The sequence below is a fragment of the Notolepis coatsorum genome (genome assembly GCF_963971535.1).
Source record: "Notolepis coatsorum genome assembly, chromosome: 16".
Taxonomy (NCBI): Eukaryota; Metazoa; Chordata; class Actinopteri; order Aulopiformes; family Paralepididae; genus Notolepis; species Notolepis coatsorum.
In genome coordinates this window covers 26,894,761-26,919,819 of record NC_140180.1, presented here as the reverse complement: position 1 = coordinate 26,919,819, position 25,059 = coordinate 26,894,761, and the positions used below count along the sequence as shown (strand labels likewise).

At 47.1% G+C, this 25,059-nt stretch overlaps 1 protein-coding gene across 1 annotated transcript in view; it reads right to left on the bottom strand.

Moving 5' to 3' along the window:
- LOC311242859 (LIM and calponin homology domains-containing protein 1-like) overlaps positions 1-25,059 on the bottom strand; it is a 192,548-nt gene that overhangs the window by 113,604 nt on the left and 53,885 nt on the right. Inside the window, 1 exon segment of the mRNA XM_084331921.1 lies at positions 10,750-10,820. Within this exon segment, the coding sequence (XP_084188047.1) occupies positions 10,750-10,820 (71 nt within the window).

The window sequence follows — 25,059 nt, the reverse complement described above, 5'->3', positions numbered from 1 at the left end:
GGAGACACGTCCTCCTACATCCTCTGCTTCCTCCTGAGGTCATCACAGGAGGTGTGTGTGTGTGTGTGTGTGTGTGTGTGTGTGTGAGGAGTGTAACAATCTCAATACAGAAATGTACGTTCAATATACAGTGTGTAGGAATTTAGAACTGTATCAATGATTCCCCGTCTCTCGTTGTTTTTCCCAGGTCTCTCAATTTCCTGTTTGTCGTCTAAACGAGGCATCCTCTGTATCAGTGAGAAGAGATAGGTACCGTTATGCAAACACACACACACAACCTTTTTATTTTTCTAAGCCAAACAATGTATGTATAACATATGATCAGAGCTCTGTAGTACGAAGAATAAAAAAGATCAAAATCATACAGAATTGGGCGGCTAGGTGGTGTAGTGGGCAAGGCGCTCCCCATCAACGCTGGAGACGCTGGGTTCGAGTCCAGCTCTCGGCGTTGCTATCAGCTTGGCTGGTCGTTCATACTAACACAATTGGCAGTGTTAGGGGTGGGAAAGCTGATGGGTGGGTCCTGGGCGTTGTGGACAGCGACCCCTACAGTTCGGTCGGGGCGCCTGCACAGCGAGGGTAGGAACTAGGATCTGGAGGGAGGTAGTGTGACCTTCCACACGTTACACTCTCCCAGTGAGAGTCTGCGCTGCCAGGCTGGCTGCCGGCTGGCTGCACATGCGTCGGAGGAAAGCATGTGACAGTCTCCGGCCTCCCGGACCAACAGTAGGGGGGAGTGCGCAACAACCAGGAAGGGGGTTGGGAATTGGTGACTAACAGTGGGATGGGAGAAAAATCGGAAAAAAGGAGGGGGGGGGAAAGATAATAAAAATAAAAATAAAAAATCATACAGAATTTGAAAATTGTTACACCCCTAGTGTGTGTGCGTGCGTGTGTGTCTACATGCAAGCCAATACATTTACGTACAATATCACGTCGTGTGCATGCGTGTTACGTCTGCATGTGTGCATGTGCATTATGCATGTGTGTGCGTGTACACTGTATGTGCATTTGTGCTCCTTATGGAATCCCGGTCCTGCTGTTAAAGTTGTTAAAGTAGCTGAGGAGGGCACTGTGAGGACATGTTACTGCACCTCCCCCTGAGGAGGGCACCGTGAGGACGTGTTACTGCACCTCCCCCTGAGGAGGGCACCGTGAGGACATGTTACTGCACCTCCCCCTGAGGAGGGCACCGTGAGGACGTGTTACTGCACCTCCCCCTGAGGAGGGCACTGTGAGGACGTGTTACTGCACCTCCCTCCTGAGGAGGGCACCGTGAGGATGTGTTACTGCACCTCCTGCCCTGAGGAGGGCACTGTGAGGACGTGTTACTGCACCTCCCCCTGAGGAGGGCACCGTGAGGACGTGTTACTGCACCTCCCTCCTGAGGAGGGCACCGTGAGGACGTGTTACTGCACCTCCCCCTGAGGAGGGCACCGTGAGGACGTGTTACTGCACCCCCCCCTGAGGAGGGCACCGTGAGGACGTGTTACTGCACCTCCTCCCCCTGAGGAGGGCACCGTGAGGACGTGTTACTGCACCTCCCTCCTGAGGAGGGCACCGTGAGGACGTGTTACTGCACCTCCTCCCTCCTGAGGAGGGCACTGTGAGGACGTGTTACTGCACCTCCTCCCCCTGAGGAGGGCACCGTGAGGACGTGTTACTGCACCTCCCCCTGAGGAGGGCACCGTGAGGATGTGTTACTGCACCTCCTCCCCCTGAGGAGGGCACCGTGAGGACGTGTTACTGCACCTCCCCCTGAGGAGGGCACTGTGAGGACGTGTTACTGCACCTCCTCCCCCTGAGGAGGGCACCGTGAGGACGTGTTACTGCACCTCCTCCCCCTGAGGAGGGCACCGTGAGGACGTGTTACTGCACCACCTCCCCCTGAGGAGGGCACCGTGAGGACGTGTTACTGCACCTCCCCCTGAGGAGGGCACCGTGAGGACGTGTTACTGCACCTCCCTCCTGAGGAGGGCACCGTGAGGACGTGTTACTGCACCTCCCTCCTGAGGAGGGCACCGTGAGGACGTGTTACTGCTCCTCCTCCTGAGGAGGGCACTGTGAGGACGTGTTACTGCACCTCCCCCTGAGGAGGGCACCGTGAGGACGTGTTACTGCACCTCCCCCTGAGGAGGGCACCGTGAGGACGTGTTACTGCACCTCCTCCCCCTGAGGAGGGCACCGTGAGGACGTGTTACTGCACCTCCCCCTGAGGAGGGCACCGTGAGGACGTGTTACTGCACCTCCTCCCCCTGAGGAGGGCACCGTGAGGACGTGTTACTGCACCTCCCCCTGAGGAGGGCACCGTGAGGACGTGTTACTGCACCTCCCCCTGAGGAGGGCACCGTGAGGACGTGTTACTGCACCTCCTCCTGAGGAGGGCACCGTGAGGACGTGTTACTGCACCTCCTCCCCCTGAGGAGGGCACCGTGAGGACGTGTTACTGCTCCTCCTCCTGAGGAGGGCACCGTGAGGACGTGTTACTGCACCTCCTCCCCCTGAGGAGGGCACCGTGAGGACGTGTTACTGCACCTCCCCCCTGAGGAGGGCACCGTGAGGACGTGTTACTGCACCTCCTCCCCCTGAGGAGGGCACCGTGAGGACGTGTTACTGCACCTCCCCCCTGAGGAGGGCACCGTGAGGACGTGTTACTGCACCTCCTGTCCTGAGGAGGGCACTGTGAGGACGTGTTACTGCACCTCCTCCCCCTGAGGAGGGCACCGTGAGGACGTGTTACTGCACCTCCCCCCCCTGAGGAGGGCACCGTGAGGACGTGTTACTGCACCTCCTCCCCCTGAGGAGGGCACTGTGAGGACGTGTTACTGCACCTCCTCCCCCTGAGGAGGGCACCGTGAGGACGTGTTACTGCACCTCCTCCCCCTGAGGAGGGCACCGTGAGGACGTGTTACTGCACCTCCCCCTGAGGAGGGCACCGTGAGGACGTGTTACTGCACCTCCCCCTGAGGAGGGCACCGTGAGGACGTGTTACTGCACCTCCCCCTGAGGAGGGCACCGTGAGGACGTGTTACTGCACCTCCTCCCCCTGAGGAGGGCACTGTGAGGACGTGTTACTGCACCTCCCCCTGAGGAGGGCACTGTGAGGACGTGTTACTGCACCTCCCCCCCTGAGGAGGGCACCGTGAGGACGTGTTACTGCACCTCCTCCTCCTGAGGAGGGCACCGTGAGGACGTGTTACTGCACCTCCCCCTGAGGAGGGCACCGTGAGGACGTGTTACTGCACCTCCCCCTGAGGAGGGCACCGTGAGGACGTGTTACTGCACCTCCTCCCCCTGAGGAGGGCACTGTGAGGACGTGTTACTGCAACACCCCCTGAGGAGGGCACCGTGAGGACGTGTTACTGCACCTCCCCCTGAGGAGGGCACCGTGAGGACGTGTTACTGCACCTCCCCCTGAGGAGGGCACTGTGAGGACGTGTTACTGCACCACCTCCCCCTGAGGAGGGCACCGTGAGGACGTGTTACTGCACCTCCCCCCCCTGAGGAGGGCACCGTGAGGACGTGTTACTGCACCTCCTCCCCCTGAGGAGGGCACCGTGAGGACGTGTTACTGCACCTCCTCCCCCTGAGGAGGGCACTGTGAGGACGTGTTACTGCACCTCCTCCCCCTGAGGAGGGCACCGTGAGGACGTGTTACTGCACCACCTCCCCCTGAGGAGGGCACCGTGAGGACGTGTTACTGCACCTCCCCCCCCTGAGGAGGGCACTGTGAGGACGTGTTACTGCACCTCCTCCCCCTGAGGAGGGCACTGTGAGGACGTGTTACTGCACCTCCCCCCCCTGAGGAGGGCACTGTGAGGACGTGTTACTGCACCTCCTCCCCCTGAGGAGGGCACCGTGAGGACGTGTTACTGCACCTCCTCCCCCTGAGGAGGGCACTGTGAGGACGTGTTACTGCACCTCCTCCCCCTGAGGAGGGCACCGTGAGGACGTGTTACTGCACCACCTCCCCCTGAGGAGGGCACCGTGAGGACGTGTTACTGCACCTCCTCCCCCTGAGGAGGGCACCGTGAGGACGTGTTACTGCACCACCTCCCCCCTGAGGAGGGCACCGTGAGGACGTGTTACTGCACCTCCCCCTGAGGAGGGCACCGTGAGGACGTGTTACTGCACCTCCTGTCCTGAGGAGGGCACCGTGAGGACGTGTTACTGCACCTCCCTCCTGAGGAGGGCACTGTGAGGACGTGTTACTGCACCTCCCCCTGAGGAGGGCACCGTGAGGACGTGTTACTGCACCTCCTCCCCCTGAGGAGGGCACCGTGAGGACGTGTTACTGCACCTCCTCCCCCTGAGGAGGGCACCGTGAGGACGCGCTCCCTCTGTTGTTCCCAGCCAACGCGCTACAACCGTCCTCCGATAACCATCTCTGGGTCGGGCTGCGTTACGATACGCCTGGAAAACAACATGATCAGACCTCAAAGGCCGCCGTGTGAAAGGAGAGGTGGACGGCAGACGGATGGATGTTGACGGGAGGAGGATTACACACACAGGGACTCTGCAAGGGGCACCCGGCTGTCGACAATGGAGCCGCTTCGGGCACGAGGGCAGATTTTGAAACTTGAGTGATGTGTGGAGGTTTTACTGATAGAGTACTGAGATAAAAGGTGTTCGTCTTTCAGCGGAAGAGTGATGCACTACGTCTGACAGTTATGGGGGTAGTGGATAGAGGATCCATTGGACTTACTGGAGCTTATAAAGTAACCATAAATCAGTGAGCATGGTTGATAAACTCTTTGGTAATGCGCTTAATTCTACTGTATTCTATTGTGTGTATATATATATATATATATATAAAGTCTTATATAAATATATATATAAATATTCTTCGTCAAATGTATATATTTTTTAGACTATTTTTGTATCACAAACAGTACTGTATTTGTAAATCTGGTATGTCATAAATGTCTTTCTCTGGTCTGCATCCCCTTAACAATTGTGTGTATTGAGCTGTACTGTATTGTACCCATTCTGCAATCTGTTAATAGAAATGTTCAATCAATTCAATCAATCAAAGTGGTTTTCAGATTTGTTCACGTTGAACACGGCAACACAGACCACTGAATTACTATTGAATCGTTGCTCCACTCCCATGACGATTGTTTAGAAACGTTTCCACAATCAGAGGGTGCGAGGAATGCTCCGGCAACCAGCTCATTTAAGGACACAAGCTATTTTGTGTTACTACTTCACAACATTTGAAGCAGCCACTTCAGCACTAATGGAAGAGAGATGCGTAACAGTTGCATAGCTTATGTTGCCCACTACTGTATCTCCACAGGTCTGACAGTGCAGGTCTCTCCATCCTCTCTGTCAGTGCAGGTCTATCTATCCTCTCCAGTCTTACACTCCTCTCCCCTCTGCCTGTGAACCTCCCCACTTACCAATATCCCTATATGGACTATCGTTCTCCATACTGATCTCCCTACCGACATCCTTCCTACCTACCTACTGATTTCTCTATCTACCAACCTCCTACCTAACGACCCACCAACCTCCCGACCGACCGACCAACCTACCGACCAACCTACCGACCAACCTACCGAACAACCTACCGAACAACCTACTTACCAACCAACCTCCCTATCGACCTCCCTACTATTCTTGTTACCGACCTACTGTACCTACTGACCTCTCTACAGACCTTCCAGCCTACCTACCTACCGTGGACAAGCAGACAGTCTGACTACAACACCTGCACTTAACCAGAGTACAGACATCATAAATCTTTATGATATACTGCTACTGTTGAAAATAGATGGTTGCTATGTAAAAAATGCATACGACTTGTGTGCGCCCAGACACAGACATACCCACGCACAGCTGTTCTCTCTGAGGTTCTTATCTCCCATATACACTAAGGCAGAATTATAGAGGATATAAAGTGCACAGATTTACAGCAGATGCTGGAAGCAGCTCAAAACACTGAGGTGTTTACAACCAGCATCACATACATGAAGCAATAAAAGTCCAGACCTCCAGACCACTACAATAAGGTAGTGTTCAAACATCTAAAAGTCCACGGATAGTCCGGACTTTCTGGTGGATCAAATGTGAGAATGATACATCGTTTGATTCTGGTTTGCGTTCACACTGCCTTTTTTTGAGCTAACCTAATTTGTAAACAAAGGACATATAGTCGGCAAGTCATTCCATCTATTGGACAGATCAGTCGCGCAGGTCATTCATTCTATTGGACAGATCATTTTCGGGAAATTCCCCCCTGAATCCTTGTAGTGAATGACAGCAACAATGGAGTCACACTGTTGTTTTTTTTTTACTTTCAACCGGCATTTTTCTCCAGACAGATCGACCCCCCTCTTTCAGTTTTTCACTAAATAATTTAAACACCTCAGTATTTTTATGAGTTCAAGTTCAAGTTCAAGTTCAAGTTCTTTAATAGTTGTCATACAGAAGTACAGAATACTTTCATACAAAATGCTTCTTACTGTTACGCTCCAGAGACTGTGCTAGACAAGATAGTATCAAATAACATAATAACATAATATAGCATGAATTTAGAAGAAGAATGAGGTCACAGTTGTTCGGTATAGACATATGTACAATGTTCTGAGTTACCATATAATATACAATACACAATACTATGCAGTGTACTAATGTACAGTACTATCTAGTGCAAAGCAGAAATGGGATGAGGTACAATTTTAGGTACAATTTACAGTAAGGTGTACGAGTTGTAGTGCAATCCTTCATCCATAAATATAAAGTGTGGGGAGTGGGTGCTACAGTGTGTTTGTTTAAAGTGGGTGTGTGCTATAAAGTGTGTGTAGTGGGTGCTACAGTGTGTTTGTTTAAAGTGAGTGTGTGCGTGTGGATGTGTGTGCTATGTGTGTTTGGTGGTTGTTGTTGTGTAGTGTTCATTCATCATTGTTCGTTTAGCAGCCTGATGGCCTGGGGATAGAAGCTACTACTACTAAGGCTGTCAGTTTATCACGTTAATTCGATTAATTAATTACACAGCAAATTATTCGTGTTATGAAAATTAAGTCAAAATGTATTTAAAAGAAATTAAATTTAAAAAAAATGTTTTTAAATCTCATTAATTCCATATGAACGTAGAATAAACATTTACAAACTTATTTTTTTAAATGGTCCATTTGCATGTTCTTGGTATTTGATTCTAGGGACATCTATGGATCTCAGAATGTATTCCCAGTGTCAGAAATACTGTGTCTGTTACTAGGCTTGAATAAATTGTAATGAACCAAATGAGAATATCAATTCAATTCTTTTTTTTCTATTTTTTTTTCCTGTGAATAACACCAAGCAAAAATTTACCAGACCTGAAAAATCTAAGCAAATGAATAAAGGGAAGATGATTAAACAGAAGGTTTTGTAGATACAGTACTGAATTCTGCCATCCAGACACATGCAATTTGAAATATGATTATAGAATATAAAATATTAGGCCTAAAATGCTTATGCGATTAAAATGCGATTAATTAGATTAATTAATTACAAATCCTATAATTAATTAGATACATTTTTTTATCGCCTGACAGCACTAGTTTCTACTAATAATTTAGAAATGTTATCTTCTGCCCATATCTCTAGTAGCCTTCACCTCGTCGCTCCCCCACGTCTGTCCTCGACTCATTACTGCAGCTGTCAACGCTAGGTGGCGTCCGTCTTCATCCCACAATGCACTGTAGGCTACTTTGCTTCCTAGATTAGGTACTATATACAGTTCGATTGCGTTCACACCAACAGCAAAACGCACCATGCTCCACTTTGAAAGGGACAGAGTCCAAACTTTTCAAGACGACCATGGTTCGGTTGTTTGGTCCTTACAATAGTTTGGTTTGTTGTGTTCACACCTCTCTAGGGCTGACCTTCGAAGCTTTTTTTGGCAATCGAAGCTTCGGGGCCGAGCTTCGATTTTAATTCGAAGCTTCGAGAGAGAAAAAAAAATTATTTTGTATCTTATGTTGTGGGACTTGTACAGCACTTTCATAAACTTTGTTGTTTTTAAATGTGCTCTATAAATAAAGTGGGTTGGATTAATTAATTAAGTAGCCCCTTTCGTGACTGAGCCAACAAGGTTTCACTCGGCTGTGTGATTTAATTCAAGGTGGATCGCTGTTGTCGTTTGAACAACTTCAGATTTCATGGGAACTACCAATCCCCCAAATCAAGAATGTTTAAGATGAATGAAGTAAGATTTTGATTATTTGAAATATGGCCTGTGTAGACTAAACTATGCACAGAATTATGTCAGTTTTTTTTTCTTTTTTTTTTTAAACTTCGATTTTTTTTTAATGTTCGAAGCTTGTGCCATCGAACGAAGCTTCGAAGTATTTAAGACAGCCCTACACCTCTCCAAACGAAACGGACTATAGAGTTGCCCCGCAACTGTAAAGCGCATTACAAATGAAATCTATTATTCTAAAACGGACCAAACAGGGTAGGTGTGAATGCGACCTAAAACAGTGGTGGTCTAAGCCCTCCAGACCAATACATTAAGACAGTGGTGGTCTAAGCCCTCCAGACCAATACATTAAGACAGTGGTGGTCTACATTAAGACAGTGGTGGTCTACATTAAGACAGTGGTGGTCTACACTAAGACAGTGGTGGTCTACAGTAAGACAGTGGTGGTCTACAGTAAGACAGTGGTGGTCTACAGTAAGACAGTGGTGGGCTAACATTAAGACAGTGGTGGTCTACGTGGTGGTCTACATTAAGACAGTGGTGGTCTAAGCTCCCCAGACCAGTACATTAAGACAGTGGTGGTCTACATTAAGACAGTGGTGGTCTAACATTAAGACAGTGGTGGTCTACGTGGTGGTCTACATTACTGAAAAATCGCTTCTCCGTGCTATGGTCGCAGCCAACGGCAGGCACACACACACACGTGTGATCGTTACGAAAGAAACATCTGATTAACCCAAGATTGGTAACATAGATTCCTTACCTCACATCTGATGTACTGAAAAAAGATTAATCCAATTCCTGATCGTCATTCCAAATATTGATCGCGTTTATTGATCAAACGTTATATGTCCAAAACGCATAATCCACGCTGCTTTCAGTCTCCCCAGGCAATGTGTTATAACGAGACTGCATGCCCAAGAAGGAAAACCTGGACCGGACTTGTTAGATCAGCGTACAGCCCAAGGGGGAGGGATTTCAATGATGTGCAATACCGGCCGGAAGGCGTTAGGCGGCGGTATTGGCCTTTTGCGAGCTCAGACCCATTCCCAATGATAACATCAGGCTGGAGGGATGAAAAATGAATGGATATAGCGAATAAAAGAAATAACGATTAAAACCCGACTCGTCATTGGCGCTCAACGCATGGCGAGTTAACCCGACTTTTCTCGTGAATGGCGCTGAATGAGTTAAGATAGTGGTGGTCTACATTAAGACAGTGGTGGTCTAACACTAAGACAATGGTCATCTAACATTAAGACAGTGGTGGTCTGGGCGGCTAGGTGGTGCAGTGGGAAAGGCGCTCACCACCAATGCAGGAGACGCTGGGTTCGAGCCCAGCTCTCCGCATTGCTATCAGCTTGGCTGGTCGTTCATACTAATACAATTGGCAGTATTAGGGGGTGGGAAGCTGATGGGTGGGGATCGGACGTTGTGGACAGCGACTCCTACAGGTCGGTTGGTGCGCCTGCGCAGCAGAATCAGGAAGCGACAGGGGCGGCGTGCCCTCCAAACGCAGACCCCCGACGCTGAGATCGCGCTGTGCAGGTGAAAAGATGCAACTGCTGCTTCCTCGAGTACCGGAGGGGACACGTGATGTAAGGCTTAGTCCACATTGCAGCCGGCTTGTGGGAGGCATGGCCTAACAGCGTTCGAGACAGGGGAGGGTAGAATTGGACAATACGAAATTGGGATGAGAGAAAATAGAAAATGGGAGAAAAAGTAGATAAAAAAAAAAAGATAGTGGTGGTCTAACACTAAGAAAGTAGTGGTCTACATTAAGATGGTGGTGGTCTGTTGGCGGTTGATTGGCGCAGTGGGCAAGGCGCTCGCCACTAACGCAGGAGACGCTGGGTTCGAGCCCAGCTCTCGGCGTTGCTACCGTCTGGCCGGTCGTTCATACTAACACAATTGGCAAGTGTTAGAGGGTGGGAAAGCCGGTGGGTGGGGATTGGACGTTGTGGACAGCGACTGCTACAGGTCGGTTTGGTGACGCCGGTGCGGCAGAAACAGGAAGTAGCGGGGGCAGCGTGAGCCTCCCACGCGTTACTCCTTGCCACTGAGAGTTCGAGCTGCTGCAGTGAAAAGATGCGACAGGCTGCCTCCTCGTGTACCGGAGGGGACACGTGATGCAAGGCTTCTGTCCTCACTACAGCCGACCAGTGGGAGGCATAGTCTAGCAACGTTCAAGACAGGGGAGGGGAGAATTGGATTACACGAAATTGGGATGGGAGAAAAATAGAAAATGAGGAGAAAAAGTAGTTAAAAAAAAAAAGATATGGTACAATATATATTCTGACTGAGTTTTGGAAGACAGTGGTGGTCTAAGCCAGTGGTTTTCAAAAACCTTTTCAGATGTAGACTATACTGCATGCAGCACAAGGGTCAACTGAGGCGACGTGATTTGAAACACAAACCCAGAGCTGAAATGATGGCTTCCCTCTTTATTTAGATGACAATTCAAAGCACAATTATATACGTAGATAACAGGGGGGGGGTCCTAAATCAGGGCAATAAGAAAATCACAGGCCTAGATAGTCTAAAAGGTAGTCAGAACTTACTCGCATAGCAATATCCCGTTCTCCAAGCCTCCCCTGAAGTCCTTGTCAGCGAAGCCTCTGCCCGTCACCGCCTGCAGACGGAAGGAGAGGAAGAAGCTGCGGTCAGTTATTCCGTCGGGTTAGTTAGTGTTCCCTTTGCTCCAACGTGGATCACTTAAGACACCATGTTACTCATCTTTCCAGTGTCTCCTGTCAATGTGGATCACTTAGACACCATGTTACTCCTCTTGCCAGTCTCTCTTGTAAAATATACCATGTTACTCCTCTTTCCAGTGTCTCCCGTCAATGTGGATCACTTAGACACCATGTTACTCCTCTTGCCAGTCTCTCTTGTAAAATATACCATGTTCCTCCTCTTGCCAGACTCTCCTGTAAAAGACACCATGTTACTCCTCTTGCCAGTCTCTCCTGTAAATGCGTCTCCGTAGCAACAACGCGAGGACGCGGTTCACCGGGTGTAAAGGGATTAAGAGCAAAAATAACTTTGTCAAGTTCAAACTGTACTTAGAGAGACAACTATAAATAAATGAATAACCTTTGCTTGTGGTGCTTCTATGTTTAATCGTTGTAATAAATCCAGGAAATGGCGAGAGGCACAAAAAGTTGCCCCGTATCGAGTCACCCCCGGTCATCAGCGCTAAGCGCTAATAAGGAGCCCGACATAAGCTGCCATCATCCCTAACGAACGGCCCTGGCAGGCTAATTGGTCGTGACAGGGGATTTATTGGGGAGTAGTTTCTCATACACCCTGCGGAGAGAGAGAGGGGGGGGGGTGAGGGAGGTTATTTGTTTGCATGCATTTGCATGACTAGGTGTCATATAGGCTACGTGTGCCTACAGTGTGGTGGTCTTGAGCTGATATTGTACAAAGCTTTATTCCAACGGTGTCCTCGCAACGTGGCATTTGAAAGTGCTGACATAAGCAAGTGATCCACATTTGAAGTGTATTTGTAAACATCAGTGAACATGCAGAGTGGAATGCATCGAGAAACCAACTAGTATTCTGTGAAAGTAACCATTAACCTCCAGGCTTTTCAACAGCCCTCGTCTTTTGATCACACAAGGCACAGAAGGGCCTGCATATAGCCTTTCAAACACCCATCATATCAATTATTATATAGTTCAGTAATACTCACACTGAGGCTTTGTTTATACATGTGCGTGACCCACTTTGTTAGTGATGGTGACAGCACATTTTGTGAAGACTGGCCGTGTGACTGACCAATGGGTTTGCCTGCAGCATTTGATTGACAAGCGTTAGCAACCACTCACGTCCATGTGTTTCAGTAGAGATTTGTGCGCTTAGCCCACAGAAAGCTTTACAATTTGTTCCTCACATTTTACCCGTTCACTCACACATTCACACACCGATGGCAGATGCAGCCATGCAAGGTGCCAACCTGCACATTGGGAGCAATTAGGGGTTAAGTGTCTTGCTCAGGGACACTTTTGACACGCTGCCCGGGAGGAGCGGGAATCGAAACGGGAACCTCTGGATTACCAGACGACTGCTCTACCTCCTGAGCCACTGTCACCCCCATGCTAAAATGAGGAATCTTAAAAAAGGCATGAGGGACAGAGTAACAGTATTGCACGTTCAGTTCACAGTGTCGGGGTAGGAGGATATAAAGTGCACTATGCAAATAAAGGTAGTGGAGGTGACAGTGAAGTCACTGCAGCAGTCAAGAGTGTCTGTGTAGCGTTCACAGTTCCATCAGACACAAAAGACGCTTTGCAACCTATGGGTACCCACAGCTGCTTGTGTGTAGCCCTATGCAGAGCAGATTTTTATGTGAAAGTCACTAAGGCATAAATCAGCCATAACACACACATAAACTCACACATATCACCAAATAATTCCAAGTGTACTTTGCTAAATTAACATTAAAAAAGCACTCCTCGAGTCCCTTATGCAAGACTCTTATTAAAAGTACTGGACCAATTTAAATCGCCGTTGTTTTTTGCTAAAACATCAGGCGTTAAGCCATAAAAACAGTGGACCAATTTGCACGGCTCGTTTATAGGCCAAAACAATTACAGGATTAATTTTCTGCTGTGATTCAGTTACATTTATTTGTACAGCTGTGGAGGAACCGCGCGGTGCAAACGCGTGGGGATGTACAGCGTCTGGCCAGCTGTGTGTTTCTGTCAGCCCCTTGGCAGGTTGGGAACTTGGACCCAGTACAAAAGAAATGGACTGCTGTATGTCAGTGAGTGGGTCGACATGTTGATCTGCGCTGGAGGTAGGGGTAGGGGGGGGGGGCAGAGGGAATGAGGCCTCCTGTTTGATGCTAATAGTGAGTGTGTGCATGTGTGCTTGTGTGTGTGTGTGTGTACATACAGTATATGTGTGCGTGTGTGTATGTGTGTGTGTGTGTAAGTGTGTGTATGTATGTGTGTGTTTGTGTGTGTGTGCGTGCATGCGCTGCAGACTTGGCCAGTATGCTGACATTGGGCCATTCCCTACTACTATTCAGTGCTGCAGCAGGCAGGGTGTTGTAAACGGGGCATTGTGTGCCGTTGACAGAGCACAAAAGTGATGAGAGACAACATTCTGCTGGGAGGTCTGCATGTGAGGCCTGACTGTTAACATGACCAAAAACATGTGGTCCACATTAACAGCGTACACACCTCAGGCTCATCAAAGCGCCGCGGCGTGTCATTCTCCCAGCCCAGCCCACGGCACATGTGATATGGTACTGCAGTGGTTCTTCTCAACCCATTTGACGCCAATTCAAATTCCAAAAGCACACCTCATGATTATCTCCACCAGGCGAAGCCTCGGGGAGATTATGCGTTGGATTATGGTTGCGTGTGCCTGTCCGGAGCTAATCTCGGCTAACACAAGGCCATGGTGGATGAAGCGTGGCACACAGGGTGGCGGCAGGCCAGGGATGTGAATTCTGGAATCCTTTTAAAATCGTCAACGACAAGTATTTTTATTTGAATACATTTCCATCACTGTCCAATTAAATAGATATTCAGTATAAAGTTACCTTTTGAACAACAACAGGGCAATACTACTGTACAGATTTCCTTCCTAACATCCCCCCTATGCTTCCCATCACCCTTTCTATGCTTCCTATAACCCTTCCTGTGCTTTCTAACATCCTGCCTATGCTTCCTAACATGCTTCCTGTGCTTCCTATAACCATTCCTATTACTGTCTAGCGTTAGCATGCTAATATATTATTATTATTATTATTATTATTATTATTATTATTATTATTATTATTATTATAAAACTATAACTGGAGAGTGATCAGTGTTTCTGTCGATCAGTGTGTTTGTCTGTGTGTTTGCTAGTAAATATAGAGAGTGGTCAGTGTTTTTGTGCGTTTGTCTGTCTCCGTGTCCGCCATGCTGTCTGGTGAAAACGTATAGTTTAGTAGCTTTCTAGTTTGGTTTATAAATGCCAGATAGTGTAGAATGGTCATACAAGAGGAGATAGCTAAATATCAGCAGCCGCTGGCCAAGAAGAGCAATTTAACAAATTTGATGGAAAAGTATTGTAATATGCTGATTTCATTAATTAAATGTAATATTTGACTTTCATTACATTTGGGCAAAATCTCATGGCAAACCTGAGCTGGCTTCCAGGCACCCCAGTACAGTGTGCGTATATTGTATACCGTGTACAACAGTAGTGAATAACACCCCAGAGGTCCCACATGTGTAAAGTTCCAGCAGCCTAGATTCTTCTATATCCACCATTACGAAAACCTGCAGCTAAGTAGATGGCCTCGATTTAGTATCCCAGCCCCACATTGAACAAGTTAGCACTTTATGTCTGCTGGCCAGAATAACGTCCGTCTATTGATTCAGCCCACAAGCAGACAGACAACCTCTTCATTAAGGACATCTGGAGATAGCGGTGCTTCCGTCGATGAACAAGGATGCGGCTACAGTTCACGTCGTGACAGGAGGCTATTTTTACCAAAGGTCTGCGATGTAGCGCACGGCAGGGGCAGCCGCGGGGGGGACAAACACACAAGTCACTCGCTGAGATGGGTCCATTGTAACCGGCCGCGCGCTCTGTTCACTGGCCGCTCCGTCTTCAGGAGTAAGTGATGCTGCTAAATATAAACCCACTTCAGGACAAAGTCATACAAAAAAAAATAAAAATAGAGGGTAGGCGGTTTCTATAATCATTCAAAATAGTCCTTTTCCATTTGTACTCTAATAATATACCAATTGCTGAATACGCTATCCCTTAGGCGTTACTCCCATAAACACAGGACCTACATTAGGTCTTCCTGGTATGGTTATTATGTATAAAGTCTGGAATATATGCACATAGAGAATCACAGGGGGGGTCAGGTTTTCTCATTACCTGGCCACACTGTTTGGCAGCAGCTATACAGCTGCTATAATACGGACAACTCATTTCGTTCAATTCATCCACATCTGTTGCTCTCATAAGAGCTGGCCAGACATGTAGACCACATGGAACCCCAGTGAGGCAACGAGGACGCTGGCAGGCAGACGTGGTCCGCTTGGTCCGCTACACCCTACGTTACCTCACCAGGAGACCTTGTGACTGGCCGGTGAGGCGGTGTGTGTTGATGGCAGGGTCCCCAGTGTGTTGCAGGAGGAAACTGTGGCTAACATCGCTATAAAAAGGGAATTAGCTTAATTAATGACCCAACATGCAAGGCACGGCCATTAGTTGTGGAACAGAGGCATAGCATACAAGAAAGGTTTCCACTGAATGAACTATCGTACACAGTACATTTCGCAGAGTAAATTTTACTCAAACTGAGTACATTTGACTCAAACTGAGTAAAATGTTACTCACTTGGGCTCAAATGGACTCAGTTTGATTAAAATTTACTCTGCGAAATTTACTGTGTAGCAATGGGGTTGAGGGGGGGGGTGTCATACTACACTACATGAGTAGAGCTCTGGACTAATGATCGGAAGATCACCGGTTCGAGCCCCGGTCGAGGCTGCTGTCGGAAAGTGGTGTTGTTGTCCAGCAGGGGGCACTCTGTCCTCTGGACTTGTCAGTAACAATGCCCCCGTTACGATGATAGGGACACCGTACAGCTGCGAGTGCCGTCCTTCGGATGAGACGCTAAACCGAGGTCCTGACTGAATTCGGTGGTAAATAGTAGGGGGTTCCCCGACGTTCCTGGCCAAATTCCCAATCAGGTCTCTGACATCAAGGCCACCTAATCATCCCTTCGCCATAATTGGCTGATATCAATCCCTGTCTCCTGAGCCGTTCAGCCATTGTGTGGTGTGATGGGTGCCAGTTATGGTAGCCATTGAGTCTGCGTAGCCCAAGGTTGGGTGCTACCAGTGGTGGTGAAGGAGGCCAGTTCCACCCTACGTTGTAAAGCGATTTGAGTCTGAGAAAAGCGCTATATAAAATGTAATGAATTATTATTGTGATTATACTTGAAGCGTTAGAGTTAACTTTAACTCTAAAACCTTATTGATTGATTAGTCTAGTGAACGAAGCAATGCATCAGAATAATACTTACTGCTCTCTGAAGTTGATGACAATCGTGGAAAGCACAATCCACTATGCTACAGACAACTGTGCAAGTTAAAATATACAGTCAGGGGAGGAAATTAGGCCACTTTACTGGCCAAATGCTAGAATTTTTTACGTTTGGCTGGTAAAAAAAATCAGATACTCGCCAGTTGGCTGGTAAGCCAAAAAGTTAGTTTCCTCCCCTGCTGGCGAGTATACAAAAAAATAAAACATTCTGCAATCACTGCACTGGCAAACAGTGCGTGTCTTCTGAGTGTTCGCTTTAGTTGACAGTGCCACGAGAGCACTGCACAAGACCACCCGCGGACATATAATGTTTAATAAACGTTTGCGCAGTACTGGCCAACCCGCGGACATATAATAATAAAAGTCCTGCGGTACTAGGCTAGCCATCAGGAGCACTCGCAAACAGATAACGTTAAACACAGCAGAAGATGGAAAACAGACAGACTGACCAACGGGGAACTGCATCCAACCCTAGTACAACCCTCGAGTATAAGTTACTAAGGACACATTTAAATCACAGAGGTGTAATGTTAGTCTACTGGAACTGTATACAGTGGTTAGCTTCTAGTTAGCGTTTTAGCTATAGCTGCTTGCTAGCTAACGTTAGCCCCGTGTGCTCAAAGCAGCCAGCTAGGTGTATCTGTTATGACTATAATGTTTCCAAAAAAGCCCCGGACTACGACGTAAGGTTAGACATTTTATTTCATGCTCAAAAGCCCCTGGCTTGCACATCGCAGTCACGAAAGGGGCTAGCTCAACCAGTGCACTGTGCACAACAGCACACCAACCCAACTGACGTTACCACAACACTTGACGGTACTTCACAGCACTGTAAGACCACCGTGCTGTCTTAAAGGCACAGTGTGCCTACCCAGATGCATACACAACATTGACGCGGCTTGACATACAAAGAAGTAATTATCACAATTAGCGATTTTTTTTGTCTGGTAAAAAATCTGTTTGGCTGGTAAAAAAAAATCAGATACTCGCCAGTTGGCTGGTAAGCCAAAAAGTTAGTTTCCTCCCCTGTATACAGTATATAATGTATATGACTAATGTAAATATATGCAAAGATCAACAGTGTGATTTTGGTTTCCCTTGAGTAATCAGTGTTACGTTAGAGTGAAACAGGAAAGGAAAGGACGAGTGCAACGCTAACGTTTCTGGAAACGTCTGGACGTGAACCGTTTCAAAGCTCAGTAGGGTCATATGAGGCGACTCAATTAGGCTGCAGAATGTGTTGCCTTTGTTTTCAGTGGAATGCAGCCTGCATTGTTTCATAAACAATCAAATGAGATGCCGTCGTCGTTCCCTCCCAGCGGACCCCTTGTTCCAAACAGAAGCCGTTCTCATGGATTCATGTCCAAATCTGTCATCTGCACGACGTCTGTCATCCATGAAGAAAAGACAGCTTGATTGAAGTAGAAGACTGCATGTGGGAAACAACAGTTTGCATAACACAAGCAAAACGCTAACTTTGCTTTTGCCAAATTCCGTTTCCCTGGGGGGGTAATGGTATGCGACTAAAATCTTTTACTTTGAAGAACTGTCAGATACAAGCACAAAATAATACAACAATGTTTTAATTTAAAACCAAGCCTCCCAAGAGAGTTTTTCCATGTCTTTCAAGTTCATATCATATCCCATTGTTCAAAGGAAATCCTTTAAAAACCACACTGTACAGGCCCTGAACTAAACGCTGCCCACAGTGCACCCAAAGTAGATTTAAGCAATTATTTCAGGGCTTGTATAGATTAGTGTGTGGCCCCATTGACGTGCATTCGTTTTTGTGGTTAACTAGCAGGAGCTGCGGTATCCAGTACGAAGAACAGCTTGGATTATGCTGAGAAAGGACTCTTACCAATCAATACCAATCAATAACATCATTGGTGAGTAGAAAACAAGGCTTGGTCCAAATTTCTGAACATACCCTTTAAAGAGGTCTTTCTGCACGACTGCATGAGGGAAACGCAGTTTAACAGATCAGTTTAACAGATCTATTGATTGAATCGTTAGATCCATTGTAGTTTTTTTTAGTTTTTTTTTTAAATAGGCTCACTCATTCAGCATAGAAAAAAAGCATAAACAATGACTAGTCAACAAGTCTTAGTCAACAAACCTGTACATACCTGTACTGAACACATACTGTACTGAACACCCATCAGTAATCATACTGTACTGAACACATACTGTACTGAACACATACTGTACTGAACACATACTGTACATCGAGCAGTCACAACAGTCCAGTCCCATTTCTTACCGCCAAGAACCTTCAGGATGGCAGGAGCTCCTAAACAATGTGCCAGAGGTTTTCCCAAACAGCGTGTCTCCCCCTCCTCGTATGAACTGGCTCAGTGCAAAGCCCCACTCAGGCCTAGCCAATGATCAGATCCATTACACTGCTCCAGTAATCTGTGGGGCCTTTCCTCGGAAAGGCTATCTGTCCCAAATTAACAACCGGTAATTCGCGGTTTGGAGACAGGCAGGCAGGTTTCCGCGACCAGCGTAGTGGAAAAACACTAGTTACCGCGCAGGCCTGAGGCAAGGTGCGATCCGGGCGTTAAAGAGTTGACAGCTGTTGGCTCAACGACTCATGAACAACAGAGGCGTGCGCTCTCTCTACCAGCATGTCTGCTCTGTAGCCAAACGGATCCTGCTTCTTTAGGATCACAAGCGTGTTACATAATCCCCCTGACCGAATCCCACATTATGTGGCCATGTTCATATAAACACCTGTGTTTACACGTCCTCTGACCGCCCACCAATAATCCCAATAATTCCTCTTGACGATACTACTTAGGTCATAATCTGTTAACAAGCACTCCCGGTCAGTCAACAGAGTGTGTGTGTGTGTGTGTGTGTGTGTGTGTGTGTGTGTGTGTGTGTGTGTGTGTGTGTGTGTGTGTGTGTGTGTGTGTGTGTGTGTGTGTGTGTGATATTTGAACTAGTGACATAATGAGCATTGAGCACATAATGAGCAATGAGCACTGTCCATTCAATACAGTTCTTACAAATGTTGTTCTTTGAGGAGTCCAGGGTGATGGCGAATAATATATTGGTGATACTGCATATATTACCACCCCCGACTCCCGGGGCTCTAAGCTCAGTCAATCATTTGGCGATCTCGAAAATCTTTGGACAGGGTTGTAGGCAATGAGTGTGGCTTTCCAATGATACCCCATGAGATGATAATTGGGGATCTAATACGGTCTCTATTGATCGATGTATGATAAAGAAAAGCAGGGTTGGGGGACCTTACGGCTAGCTATTTAATAATTGATATTATAAAAACAAAAACAAAAAAATACAAAAAAAAGATAAAACCTCTATACTCACTTTTATACTTTGAAAATGTTTGACCAGGGGAGCTCCCGTAGCTCACCGCATATCTCGGCGCTATTTCTGCGTCTGGGAAAACCGTGCTCGTCACGGATCTGAGGTACACGAGTTCGATTCCCGGACCCGCCGTATTTTCTCAGAGTGTCTTCCCCTGCTCTACATCCCATTTCAACCTGTTTCTGTCGGTCATGCTTGACCAGAAAAGCGATAAACGCTAAAAAATAAAGTAAAAAAAAAATAAAAATGTTTGACCAGAAGTCCAATGATTTTGCTGCTCAATGCTTCCAGGTGAACCAATTCGGAGAAAAAGACATCTGCATTTTTCTCAGCATCGCCTACTAATTTGTTTTAATGCCACTACAAGCAAGGTGAGGGCACACAGAGAGAGAGAGACACACATTTCAACGAGATAACGCACCGAATTAGAAGTGAACAAGATATACTGCATGATTTAAAAAAAAAACAGGGGTATAGTTGCACTTGTAGATATAATTTTTCATAGCACTATTTAAAAAAAATCACAATCTGGAGACTCACTATGGAATCTGGATCGATACGTGGATCGGTGAGGTCAGGCCAATATTCCATACGTGAATCACGTCTTATTGGTCCCGGATACCGGTCTTGGAACAGACTCATCTCTAGTCTTGGCACCAGGGTTACAAAATGGCTGGGGACATTCCAGACCCTTTTACAAGCCTAGCTGGCACAACAATAACAACAGTGTAATATTGGGTTAATATACCGCAGCACCTAAATCAATTGTCGTATGACAAGACAAAACCATTGGCTTGGCAGCGAAGTTTCAAAGTTGATATAAAACAAGAGATTAAAAATAATATTCCCTCTGGCTTCATGAGAACATTTGTATTTTTTAATGTCCAAAAGGGGCGACAGTGGCTCGGGAGGTAGAGCAGTCGTCTGGCAGGTTCCCGGTTCGATTTCCGCTCCTCCCATGCAGTGTGTCGATGGGTCCTTGAGCAAGATACTTAACACCCAATTGATCCCGATGAGCTGGTTGCCTCCGCCGTTGGTGTGTGAATGGGTAAAGAGTAACAAATTGTAAAGCGCTTTGGATAAAAGCGCTATATAAAAAAGCAGCAATTTACCAAAAGACAAGCATCGGTATTAAAATGAGTAACATCTGATTATATGCGAGAGGGGGGCCTCTTGCTAAAGGGTCCTACAGCCCATGGTGCTTCACCAAGTTCAGCCAAGGGTCAGGAGCGCTATCCTTCCAAGATCCATCATCCAGACCTTTTCACACGCTGCCCCCCCCCCCCCCCCCCGACCTCTAAGGAACCCATTGGCTCCTCTATTGAGACTATGGGCTGTTTGCCCCCGTGTCTGGAACACTGGAGATGGAGGGGTCGTTCACTCTGTCTGCCGTCACTGTGGTGCTGTAAGCCCTTGATGCTGCATTCCATTGTGCATTCGACTTCCTACTAGGAAAAATCTAATAAAACGGCGCATATATCGGGTATGATTTCTCAACCCCCAGTTCAAGCCACCCACATCATATAAACATTAATGTTATTATTCGCCGTTTACATCCGCATTCGTGTTTTTCCCACTTTCTAGCTCGAACGCGTGTAGGTTTTTCCAACTTAAACCTCTGACCGAATAAAGGAATGCAGCATCAGGCTCTCTTCCTGGTTCCAAGCCCAGAGACTGCTGGGTAGTTGGCAGCTGGAGGATTGTGGCCTACTTGCTGTTTTTAGCCCTAGCTCAGTGTGCAGTATACTCATCTGACACGGACTCTCTGTCTAGAGAGGGATGAGGTGCTGGGAGGAGGAGGAGGAGGAGAGATGAAGAGCTAGTCTGCTTTAGCATCCGCTGGCTTGCTAACAGGCTAAGCTAAAATCAAGGGTTTTTGCTGAAACGGCAACTTGGGACACTTAAGAATTTTATTTTTTTCTCTCCAACCGCAGTTGTCATTGTTCAGGTTTGGTTAATGCCGTTTCATCCTCTCCCTCAAGGGTCCGCAGAAAAACCGTGTCACCAGAGGGTCAGTCGTCAGGGCAGGAAGAGAGTGTACGATGAAACGGGGGAAACGGCTCTTCCTTATATGGTGTACGATCTCTCTGGATTCTGTGTAAAGAGGCAGGGGGTGGAAGTGTTTAGTGTGCAGTATTAGGGATGAGCGATATTATACCATCGTTATACTGTAGTCCCCCCCTCCGTGGACCGAGGCTAGAGCATCTGGAGGGAACGCGGGGCCTGTAAAAACAGACAAGCTTGTATCTATTTTCCTGCGTCTACTTTTGGCGAGCGACCTGGGGTTCACAGACTAGGCCGGGGGGCCGCATCAGATTTGGACTTGTTTGGATCCCAGCTCTGAAGCCGCCTGCACGGCAGATCCACCGAATCCCCCACAATTAGATGCAGATATATCAAAATCTGCACATGGAGGTGAAAGGATGGAAGGGCTGACGTGCAAAAAAGAGCCACATAAAGACTGATGGGGATGCAGTGCAGCTATGCAACGGCAGGCGGGGATCAGACAAATGTGTCCTAAGACTAATGCCAAGTGTAATAAACTGAGCTTTAGATGTTTATGAAGATATATTTCATTAATTCAGTGGGGAAAACAGACAATATACCATCTGTGTGCACAATATAAGCCTAAACTATGACAGCCCTCTGTCAGAGTGAAGTTAATCGATGTCAGCGGTTGCTTACAGTATCACAAACACGCCATCTCGGTGTTGGCTGGAGTTGAGAGAGGCGGCTCGAAGGAAGTGGCCGAAAGTTTAAACCAGCAGAGCCGAGCTGGAACCCGTTGCCACGGCGGCTGCCAAGGACGGCGAGACGGAGAACAAAAGGGTCTTATTATGAAACGGGGCTCACGGCAGGTAATGACAGCAAATGGAGCATAATTACCATAGTAGTATTATACGGTGGAATCAGCACTAGACCACGGCAAGTCAATAGGCTTCAAATCCCTCACATGATACAACCTGAAACCAAAAGCACAGCTACTGGAGAGATTTAGCTTGATTTGACGGCGGTGGTCATCAATCGAGGCTCAATCTGTCACGACAGAGGATCATATTTCATAAAACTCAAAACTTGAAAATTGTAATTGGTACCATCTTTGAAGACCACCCAAAAAGGCTATAGCAATGAGAAATGACTTTGCTGTAAATCTGACATGCTGCTTGAGAGGTTAAGTAGAGGATAATTAGTACCTGTGACCAGGGGTGCCGTCGTAATATCAGAACTGCCTGGACGCGCACGTGCATACATGTTCCCTCGCAGCGTGTGCACAGACCAGCTCAAGCAAACCCCCCCCCCACAGGGCTTGTATTTTGGTCTTGCACTTCTCTTTCTTTGTTATGCTATGCAAAGACTAGGTGATACGTGCCGGGTACTTGGCGCACGGCGCGACAGTAGAGTGAAAGTTGTGAACGCATTTTTGTGTGCGCGCGCGCGCGCACGTGCACATCCGTGCGCGCACTTCTGCTCAGCGAACTGCTAGGACGGCGTGGTACCGAGTGGTACCACCACTGCATCACTGCCTGTGACGAAGGTCATTTGACACATGAACATGGCACCAGAGGTTAATTATTTAACGATATGTGTATAAAGTACCAGTTAACGTGTATATAAAGTACCAGTTTATGTTTATAAAGTAATAGCACACATGCACACCTATATAAATAACAAAACACAGAAAAGTGCAAAACCAGGTTGAGCACCGTACAGCTGATTTATAGATCCCTTCAACATGATTCATCAGATGTATGTGTGGTAATAAATTGCTTGTCTAAACACACAAATCTCCCTACTATGAGGTGCATTCAAATTTATGTGAATAGTACATTCACATAAAACCTTACTTTACTGCCACCCTGGCTCACAACATCTATAGAGGGTGTAGTGAGAGTAATCAATCATAGATCACTGGCATAATAGACTCCTTTGAAGATTTCTTTTTTCTCTCTTTGTTTTTGAAGGAATCTTCAAAGTTCAAGGCGTTACCGTGTCTGGTCTCTGTCCATCTCTATCCGTCCGTGTGTGTGTGTGCGTGTGAGTGTGCGTGTGTGTGTGTGTGTGTGTTAGGGCTGGGCGATATAACGATAACGATAATTATCGCAATATATTTTAATAATCGATATCGAAGAAAATATTTATTCTAAAATTTATCATTTATTTTTTTTTGACCTGCAACAGGGCAGTTTTAAACCCAGAGACAGTGGACAGACTTGTCTTTCTTGCCTGCAACTTAAAGTAATGGCTTTGCTTGTCCAAATGACTAACTATGAAACTAGCAGAGCCAGAACTGTTCAACACCCCCTGGAGCCACAGCCAGCAGAGAAGCCCGTTTACGTTCGCTTTCAAACCAGCTGCAGCCTGAGAACTGGAGTGTGTGAGGGGATGTAACACTAAAGATGGCGGCAACGACAAAGAATTGCTGCAAAATAAACATACATCTGTTGTAAAAAAATATATAATAAATAATTTTTTTTTTAAATACTTATAACAATATCGATAATTATCGATATCGCGTGATATATTGTTATCGATATCGTTATCGCGATATCATTTTTGGCCATATCGCCCAGCCCTAGTGTGTGTGTGCGTGTGTGTGCATGTGTGTCAGTATGTGTCTGTGTGCAGGGGGACTGTCCTGATATGTAATCATTGCAGGTTCCCAGACGTGTTTTGACTACTACTTTTGACACTTGGTGCTAATGTGTCAGTTGTAAACTAATGCATGAATACGAAACATGTAAACACTTATGATGTAACGAGTGTCTGGGGAATGTTAACATGGACATACAAGTTGAACTTTTTGAACTTGAGGTGCATGAGAGCAAACACACACACACCTGTTATGTTGTGTTATTCAGAGAACCACACACACGCACACACACGCACACACACACCTGTTATGTTGTGTTATTCAGAGAACCAGCAACGTTCACAGACACCCGATGTGAGATCCTGTGAGTCTCCTGTGCGTGGGAACTCCGATTACTCACCCATTACTCTCATAAAGTTCTATACTGGCCTCATCTGCAGATAGGATACGTTATTTACAAGAGCAGAATCACATCTTCCAACTACACATCATTGTTTTAATCCCAAATGGAGAAAACATATGCACTAGAATGCACACCAACACACACACACACACACCGTTTCAATATCATGGACACCTGATTGAGAGCCTCAGAGCAGGGTCACACATGTTACTTTGAACTCTTAGAGAAGAAACAACACTATGGACTACTCGTCCATTGGCCGCCATGATCCGGGGGGGGGGGGGGGGGGGGGGGGGGGGGGGTACGGATTTCACAGTGACACGGCTGTTGCAGATGATACCCCTCACTATACGCCCTCTGTCAAGAGGAACCGACGGTGTCTGAATGGCCGTCAATCCACTGTTTGTGTACACAAGTCTGGAGACCACCTGCTACTCTGTTCCACGTGTGGCTTCTATCCGTGGGATG